At 41.0% G+C, this 9,993-nt stretch overlaps 1 protein-coding gene across 1 annotated transcript in view; it reads left to right on the top strand.

Moving 5' to 3' along the window:
• Gaba-b-r2 (gamma-aminobutyric acid type B receptor subunit 2) overlaps positions 1-9,993 on the top strand; it is a 182,484-nt gene that overhangs the window by 50,341 nt on the left and 122,150 nt on the right. The window contains exon 2 of the mRNA XM_078182739.1: positions 5,733-6,540. Within this exon, the coding sequence (XP_078038865.1) occupies positions 6,235-6,540 (306 nt within the window). The 5' untranslated portion in view covers positions 5,733-6,234. The remainder of the gene's footprint in view (positions 1-5,732; positions 6,541-9,993) is intronic.

Genomic DNA, 9,993 nt, shown 5'->3' with positions numbered 1-9,993 from the left:
GAGAGAGAGCAGAGTTTCTGGTTTTACTTTGAAGAGTTCCGCTCAATAACTGCGAAATAAAGCAAAGTTCCCAGTTTTACTTCAAAGGGTCCGAGTCAATAATCGTGAAACAAAGAGGGCAAAGTTCTCCTAGTTACGCCATGAAAGATTCGACACAGTGATTGATAAACAAAGAGAGCAAAGTCTCTAGTTCTGTAATAAAATGTTCATCTCAATGATTGCGACACTTAGAAAGCAATGTTCCTTGATTCTATCACGATGAGCTCGATTTAACAACAGCGAATCTGGTAAAGCATAGTTCCTAGATCGATCATGAAGAATTGATTTCAATGATTGCGAAATAAAGATAGCAAAGTTTCTAGTTGTATCATGAAGAATTGGACTCAATGATTGCGAAATAAAGATAGCAAAGTTCCTAGTTGTGTCATGAAGAATTGGACTCAATGATTGCGAAATAAAGATAGCAAAGTTCCTAGTTGTATCATGAAGAATTGGACTCAATGATTGCGAAATAAAGATAGCAAAGTTCTTAGTTGTATCATGAAATGTTCGACTCGATGATTTTAAGGGAAGCAAAGTTTCTATCATTACCACGACGAGTTCAACTTAACAAATTGTTGACTGGTCACAAGTTAACTCGCGTTTGCCCTGCCTTAGTTATTTCAATTTATGAAATCCAGTTCAATATAGAATACTGCAAAAGCTTTGTTCATCCTGTTCAGGCATGCCCCTTTTATTATAAAAAAAATTATTTCTCTAGATTAAGGTTTTTATAACAATTTTAGTTCTGTAAAAATTGCAACCATGGCAGATCGCGATGGCGAAGAATTTTTCAAAAATATTAAAAGTTATATAAAATACATCTAAAAAATTTCATTTCAATTCATTACGTATAAATAAAGTTTTACGATGTATATCGTTTTTATGTATAAATAAAGAAATACGAAATAATAGCCGGTGACACGAGATAAAATTGCCAAAAATAAAGCGAAGTTCCCGGTTCCATTGCGAAGAAAATTCGTCGAAATCTGTCGCGATGATTCTCCTTTGACGATTTTAAACGGTTCTACCGACCACGCGGCAACCAATAATTCGTCGAGGCCTATTTCAACGATGCGACGCGAATCCGGAATCCCCGTTCCGCTCGCCAGTTCTATCGCCGGCTCGAAACGCGGGAAATAAAATGTGACAGGTATGGAACCTCGCGGAATTACTCTCTATCGATCCTTTCGGAACGGAAGCTTCCTTCCGCGTTCCCAAGTTCCCGCGCACCCCGTGGTCCGACCGCTTTTAGGAGTCGACGAACCGTGCGCCACGAAAATAATTCATAATTTGCTGATGCGCCTCTTTGACGTGTCCCGCGGCAACGAAGATTAATTACTTGCCGCGAAACGCGGAGTATCGGAGCCTGCCGAAAGTACCAGGGAAACTCGAGGTCCGATGCCCGTCAACGAGAGGTACACATACCACTGCCTACAAACTTCTGGCAGCCTCTCTCTCTCTCCCTCTCTCTCTCTATCCTGATGGAGTAACACCGACGCGCTTTCTAGCACGATTTTTTACGGAAAAAAATCGACGGAGTATACCGAGTCCAGTTGTCCGACTTAAAAAAATGATTGGCTGATTATTATAACTTTTTAACTTACCGAAACGAAATTATCATTAGAAATAATTAAAAGAGAGTACATTTTAGCTAGCGATAATTAAATGTTTCTTGCATTTGTGAAACAAGGAATTTGAATAATAATTTTTATTACTATTTCTTATTTAAAACATTCTGTTTTAAATGCAATTGTGTAAACTATTTTGTATTATACTTTTCTAAATGCGTGTTTTATACTTATATTTCCATACAAGGAACGCTCCATGGAACAGGTTATGTGAAATATCCGCGGCAGAGCGTGCCCGTAAGCGACGCGTGACATGGTCGTATTTAAACAATTATAACTCGCAAATTGCTTTTTATAGGAACACGATTTTCTCACAGTTATTTAAAGCAAGCTGTATGGAATGTATCCTTTTTTTATTGGAACAAGGAGACTGTCGTAATGATAAAGTTATCCTGTGTCGAACATAGGGAATCGTTTTACATTTGTCGCGTATTAATCGCTGTTATTATATTATTGTTAGTAATGTCTAAATATATATGTATGATTTCTTATTAGGAAGGCGAGATCTTTATAATATGAATAAGTGAAAATATGAGACACAGTGAGCAGGACATCTCGTAAAGGGGTAACGAGTTCAGGCGAAATTTTCTACTCTGAAAACGCTCGGCTTTAAATGTCTATGATAACTGAAATATTTATTCGATTTGAATAATATCGCCGTGCATGAGGACTGCACAGCTCTGGCAAAGCAATGCGAATTGAATAATTATCAATTTTGGATATGTTCTCTTTTTAGTCCAATGTTATTGAATTCTTTAAACTGTGTGGCGTTTGCACCCGAGGGCGAGCATCCCCTCGAGAGTGCGGCGCGAGATCTGCGACTGGTTCGCGGGATTAAATTTATTTTCATTTAAATTGTGTTAATTATATAGACGGCTTGACGGGCACGCATTTTTACCATAACAGAACAGAAATATCCGTATATTTCAACTGTCAGGAAATCAGCAAAACAGTGGAACAATTTCTGAAAGCTTGTGACGCAAGTGTCGAGTTGTTTAAACGTTGCCAAATGTGCTACATAAATTCAAAATTAACAAGTCAAATTTAACAAGATGTTCTTACCGATCTACTATTTAATTTATCGTTGTCTATTTCCTTCTTTAATTACAACTGAATCTCCGTCGTCGTTTTTTAAAAGAATTTGTAAAATTGTGGATACTTATTTTATTTCTATTTTTATTTCTATTTTATTTAAGAAAAATTGCAATATTACGGAAACTTGTTCTACCTATTAAACCTTTGCACTCTCGTGGCGAATCCGGGGCAGCATTAAAATTATTGCGCCAGGTTCCAAAATTCGTTCTATAGATATCACGAACTCGTGGGATTTCTCAAAATAATCCCCGCAGTACTAATAATAATAACAATGAACGTCCGTCGACCCGCGTCGGCCCATCCACCCATCGTCAGAGAAACTCGACGATGTGTGTCGCACGGTATCGCACGGCGACATAAGCGGCGCGGTCCTATCGCGTTAGGGTTGCGGGACGAGGCCGTCTTATCATTCTTGACAAGCGTCTCCTGGAACAGGTCGCGTCGGGACGTTACAGCGAGCGCTCTATTGTAATTGGATGCTTAACGTTTAGAGCCCCCGGACACTTACCCTTACGATCATCCCAAGTTCATCGACACTAGTGTTCCGGTCAAGCACGAGCTTCTCGCAAACTGATCTCGAAACTCCTCTATCTGTTCTCCTCCTTCTGCTCCTACTTCGCACTCGAGTCGTCCCTGACGTCTTCTGCCGGGTCGCGGGATCTCTCTCCCCAGGGAGAGAGAGAAAGAGAGAGAGAGAGAGAGAGAGAGGCAATTTCTAGAGGGAGCGAGAGGCTATTTCTCTTGAAAGCGAGAGAAAGACAAAGAGAGAGAGAAATAGATAGGAAGAGACAAGGAGACTGCAGTGGGTCAAAAAAGTATTCGTATACCTAGCCTTTTTGCAGCAACTTTATGCAAGCAAATAATACATAAACAAAAACTGTTTCAATTAGTAGTCTACTATGTACAAAGAGAACGTGCAAATGAAGAATTTCTAATAACGCGTAACAAAAGAGCAATGCAAGAAGTACAAGAATTTCAGAACCAAAAATAGTATTCCTACACTTTCAGTTATAATTGAAAGTTTATGATTATTGCAGTACTCCATTGCAATTAATATTTTGTTTGCATTAATTTAGCTTCAATATTGGTATCCAGTCTTCTTGGCATAGATTTCACCAGTTTTTGTTAATAAAAATTCTTCATTTGCACATTAACCTTTTACATAGTAGACTATTCATCGAAATAGTTTTTGTTTGTGTAAAGTTACTGCAAAAAACTTGGACTACAAATACTTTTTTAACTCACTGCATTTCTCTTGAGCGAAAGCGAGGCTATTTTTATATACACACACAGAGAGAGAGAGAGAGAGAGAGAAATAGTGAGAGAGAGAGGCTATTTCTCTTGAGAGAGAGAAATAGGGAGAGAGAGAGGCTATTTCTCTTGAGAGAGAGAAATAGGGAGAGAGAGAGAGGCTATTTCTCTTGAGAGAGAGAGAGAGAAATAGGGAGAGAGAGAGGCTATATCTCTTGACCGAGAGAGAAAGAGAGGTCATGTTGAGAGAGAGAGAAAGAGAGGTCATGTTGAGAGAGAGAGAGAGAGAGACAGAGAGAGAAAGAGAGGTCATGTTGAGAGACAAAGAGAGAAAGAGAGAGAGAACTCGATTATTACGTATTAACGACGCGGACCATGCTCGATCGACGATTGTCCGACGATTATTGCCGTCTCCGTTGCAGCGTTGATTGCATCGCGGCCGTTCCCATCGAGAAAGCAGCATAATGGCGAACGAGTTACAGGAAAGAATAAAAAGAAACTCGCGGGGACGCGGACAAAAGCGCGAAGCCAGTCGTCGGGCTCGTTTAACCCGGCGAACGGGATCCTTTGCATCCGGCGAACCCACCGGCCACGGTTGCACCGGCGAAAGAGACGCGGGTACGCCCGTAATCGGTAGTATTGCTCGATAAATGGCCAGCCGGAGACGTTCCCAGCGCCGCGTAGCATCGAACACCACTTACCGCTAATGAAAAAACCTCGTTGCGACCGTTTAACCGGGCGACCGCGGGGATGTCTTCCGGCATGGTGTTTTTCTAATAAGCTCGCGGAACCATGGGAACGGAAATAACGAAAACGACGTGACCGAAACGCGGAAGACGTTCCCGTAGACCCGGTGGAAGAACTCGTTTCTCTTACGGCGATTGGATGAATTTGGTTGAGGAGGATTTTCGTCTTGCTGTTTCCATGTGCATCCAGGATGTGCATACTTTGAGATGGATTTTGTATTTTTTGAGGCACGGAGTTTGGAACTGATTTAGAGTTTGTTGTTTGGATGTGCTTCTGTTAAGATGAAAATATAGGCTTCGCAATTTGGACATGGTTCTATTGAAGCTTTAGGCTTCGCAGTTTGAATACGTTTCTATTAAAGCTTTAGACTTTGTACTTTGACAAAACAGAGAATAACAGAAATAATTATACAAGAACGTTAAGCAACAATGTGCCATACCTAAGAACATACGACATGAATGCATTTTTCCCTCCACAGACTAAATATCGCAATGATATAAGCTGCGTCGATATATTTAAAGATAAATTTTGTTACGCGTTTTATTATTTGTACTTCTTTTGATAATTGTTCTGGAGTTATCCTAAAACGTGCGAAATTTATAAATATGTTACCATAATCATTTTGACACAAATCGTAGAAAAAGAATTTTTATTATAATATATAAAATTACCATTTCCTTGTGACTTATATGATACATGCTTGCATGTTTATTTAATAGGCTACAAAATAGTTTATAACAAATCTGGAATTAAAAAATTAATTTCCACCACAAGAATGGATGGCAATGAATTTATTTTATTATTATATACGATTATTAATAATTACAGATAATATAGCAAGTTTTAGTGAGATAACAAATGACTAGAGTGAAGAGTCGAGAAAGAATAGCTCGGCATAGAACGTGTTAACGACTGATAAAATCACGATACAAACGGTCTCACCTCAACGAACCCGCGTTCCTGTTTCAGATCCGTGGATCGTTGATCCGGCCGAGAGAAGATCGACGGCGGGGTGTCGCGCGCCATGAGAATCGGAGCTGGATGGAGTAGAGACAGGACGGGAAGAACGTGGTCCATTACGCTTCGCGAAGGTACAGGCGATCCCCGAAGTCGCCCATCCCGCGCCGCCGTCAAATGCATTTCCCTTTGGCGGAGGGTCTCTGGTAATTAATCAAATTCGTCGAAAGAAGATGGGTTCCGGGAACGGGGCGGGCCGGCGGAGAATGCTCGGCGCCGCGTAGTCCGCCGCACGACACAGTCAATTAAACCTCGAGCCGGCGCGGCCGCGATGAGATAGTACGAAGAGCCGAGAGAGAGAGAGAGAGAGAGAGAGAGAGACAGGATCACGCGCGTGGAATCGGTGTGTTCAGGTGTGATCGGCGGAGAGAGCGAAGGGGATCGGCGGTACGCGAGGGTAGCGAAGAGGGAAGAGGACTCGAAAGGACAACGCGCGGCTGGTTTCGAGGCGACGATGGCCGTCGAATCTTCGAAGCGTCGCCGCTTGACCTCGGCCACGGCTTACCTGTGCATCGCTTATCTGTCCCTCGTCTGCATGGACGCTATCCACACCTGCGCCGGCCAGAAACCGATCAACCTGGGCGGCGTCAAGAGACGAGACGTTTATATCGCCGGCTTCTTCCCCTACGGCAGCCATGTGCCCGAGAGCCACGTCGGACGCGGAGTGATGCCGTCGGTGAAACTTGCCGTGGATCACATCAACGAGGATCCATCCGTGCTTAGGAACTACCGGCTGCATATGTGGTGGAACGACACCGAGGTTAGTGGCGGAATTTTATTGAATTATTTCATTTAATGGCGGTTTTAGCGTTTTGTTAAGGTTACTGCCAGCTTTTCATTTTCTAATTGACCCCTTGCCTTACGACTTCATTTCCAACTGTGCGGGCCCAAAGTCTGGTTTATGTTTGGCCCGGTAACCTTACGACACCTCTAAGGCGTCTTTTTCATGTTTGGCCCGATTGACTTACGACGCCTCTGAGGCGTCATTGTAAGCTAAGGGGTTAAGCTTCCGGCTTGACCGACCGGTCATTCTTATAACGACGTTTGCGTCAATCTGCTAATATTTTCATATTTTCCTAACATTGATATTAAACAATGTTTACTTATTTATTCTACTGATTGGAAAAAGTATCTGATATTTAAATAATTATTTGATAATATGGAAGCTTAGAGTAGAATTTAACACTTTTAACTCAATAATTAATACATTATTATTGGTTACTGTGATAAACGATCGCTGTTTGGGTAAAAAGCCAATTTAGAGGCTACTGGTCGAGAAAATGATAATAGTTACAGATTTCACAAGAATACAGTGCTATAAAATCAAACTATAAAATCAAACTATAAAATCAAACTATAAAATCAAACAATAAAATTAAATCATTAATTTTAAATTGTTGAATAAAATTTAAGTTAAATGGTACTGGTTAAGGAGTTCTATCATCCCATATACTACTACTCCTTCAAGATAAAGGTTAATTTTATAGATTTTTGGCTCTATTACCAGAGCTTATAATTTTGTTAATTCCGCGAGCCACGTTATCTCGTTGAAAGATCAAATATTTTCCATTTTTCATATTTAATAGTCCATTCTTCATTTTTCGCTTCTTCAGTCTTCATTTTTCAATAATTTTTTCATTCTGCACTCTCCATTCTTCATTTTTCATTTCCTATTTTTCATTCTTCGTTCCCCCTTTTTCACTTCTTGGTCCTCATTTTTTATTCCTCATTATTCATTTTCCAGTCTCCATTTTTCATACTTTAGTCTTCGTTTCCCTTGATACTTCACTTTACGTTCTTCATCTTCCCTTCTCTCATTTTCCTTTTATTCATTCTTTAACCTTCGTTTCTTAGGTTCGATTCCTGATTTCGATTCCCCATTTTCGCTCTTTAATTTTCACTCTTTAGTTTTCACTCTTTAGTCCCATTTTTTCATTTATTATTATTCATTCTTCATTATTCACTTTTTACTCTTCATTCTTCACGCTTTAGTCTTCATTTTCCTTCAATCATCACTTTGCATTCTTCATCTTCCCTTTTCCCACTTTCCCTTTTCCATTCCTCATTCTTCATCTCTCAGTTTCGATACCTGATTTCGATTCGCCATTTCCCATTTTCCATTTTGATTTCTGTTATCGTCGCGTCACCGTGAAAATTTCGTGGCATCCTTCCACCAGCAAAACGCGTTCCCGTATATTTTTCCGTGGACCGTTCGACGCGTTTAATCCGCGGGAGCGTTCTCGTTGGCCGCGTTCGTTTTCCCCGAGTATCCTCTCGTCCGAGGCTCGCGCGTTGCTTGCCCGCATTACCGCAAATAATTCCGTGCCGGCCAGCTCATCGAAACGCGGGCCATTCGATTCATAACGTCCGAGTTAACCGGGCCGGGCAAACTTACTCGTTTCATCTATTTTTCTCCCTCCCCCTGGTGCATATTCATTAGACACGTAACGCGTTGCGCCGGACGTTTTCCGTATAATCGGCGAGTTCGTTATCGGATGCACTCCGGTGGGACCGGTGTACCGGGCCGCCGCGCATCGTTCGCAAAAAACGCCGACCAGCCGAGAGGAAAAACTCAAAAATACCGGCTTCCTAACGATACGCGGTGTAACGTATTCCGCCGTGCGTTGCTCGGCCGCCTCCGCTCTCAATTATTTTCATTTAATGGCTGCAAATTAATACGAGAAATTATTCGACGGACGAATCGGAAATTCGAATTCTTTTGGATAAATATCTATCCGGGATAATGATAAATGTATATATATAAAAATATGTATATATTAGTACAGTATTGTGTTATTATTAGATATATATTTACTATATTTTATTATATATATTTATTACATTTTTATTCGATTGAATATTTATTCAACAGTATCGACTACAATTTTATTAATTAGCCTAGTCTTTCACTCAACATCCGATTACAATTTTTCATAACACGTTCAGTGCCGATAATCGACCACTAAAATCCTCAATAATTAAAGCAATTAATTTGAGCAATAATTAATTTAACAATATTTATCATAGGGGGTGGCATTAGAATTCATTCGCGTCCGAAACAATCCAATCAAATTCACTTTGTTCGAATATATTATAGTAAAAATGAATTTTCAAGATTGATCAGAAATTAGTGTAACTCATATTTGGGTCACGGGGTGCCGAACGTGTTAACTCCAAACCATGCGGACGGTCTAGCAAATTTTTTCACGTGAGCACGTTACATCGACTGAAAAATCGCGAGCTTCGTGGACAGAAAATTGCGTTCCACCGCGCGACGTTGCTCCCAGCAAAGTCAATTCGTTAAATATCAATACGGACAGGGTTGATCTTTTGGCAAAATGTCACCGGAGATCCCGTTGTTACGTTCCATTGCTGGACCGCGCCGCGATTCTCTCTGATATTTCGACGGGATCCCGGCCAATCAATTCTTTAAATTTCACCGGGCCGATCGATATATCGGGAACCGTCTCCCGTACGGGCTAAACGTCACATTTGGCTTTTTAGGGATATGGGTTAGTAGGTCTCGAAGAAAATGTGCTTCATAAAATAGTACTAAAACCCCGGTGCGCGGGGTAAAGAAGAAGCCGCCGCCGTGCGCCGCCGTTTTCGTGAACTTTCTTGCGGGGGCCTCCGCGCGAAAGGACACCCGGGGAAAATATTCGAACGGGATATTCCGTGGAAAAGCCTTCTTTTAGCACAACCTACTTTTATTATTACTTCGTCGTCTTCGGTGAGCGGAACTGGGCCTTTCGACCGCCTTCCGACGGTCCGAGCTCGACCCTCGTTTGGTCACTATTTCTCGTCAACGGCTCGTAAACAAAGCCGCGGATTGCGTTCAACCGGTTAACTATATCCGACGAGTGTACAGGGTGGTCCACAAAAATTTGTCGTTTCTATTTAATTTTTGATTTCCAAGGTCGTTTCAAGGTCATATAATGTACATATCTGAATGTGTTTTTACATGAGTGATACAATACAATAAAAAAATTATGCAATTATAAGCAAAGAAGCATCGACGATCTTGAGAACTTCGAAAAGAATTACCTTAGAAAAAGATTTCTTTTGCAGTATGATAGCTTTTCCCAAACCATTGAAATAGCAAAAAAAAATGTTTCATGTACCTCCGTAATTAGAGGAGATATTTAGGTGGACCACCCTGTATATACTCGTCGCGAAGAAGTGGCAGTATTTCCTGTCACGGCGGATATAGTTT

Source organism: Augochlora pura, chromosome 6, assembly GCF_028453695.1.
Source record: "Augochlora pura isolate Apur16 chromosome 6, APUR_v2.2.1, whole genome shotgun sequence".
Taxonomy (NCBI): domain Eukaryota; kingdom Metazoa; phylum Arthropoda; class Insecta; order Hymenoptera; family Halictidae; genus Augochlora; species Augochlora pura.
Note: the sequence above shows the minus strand (reverse complement) of the source record. Positions and strands in the feature narration are given on the sequence as shown.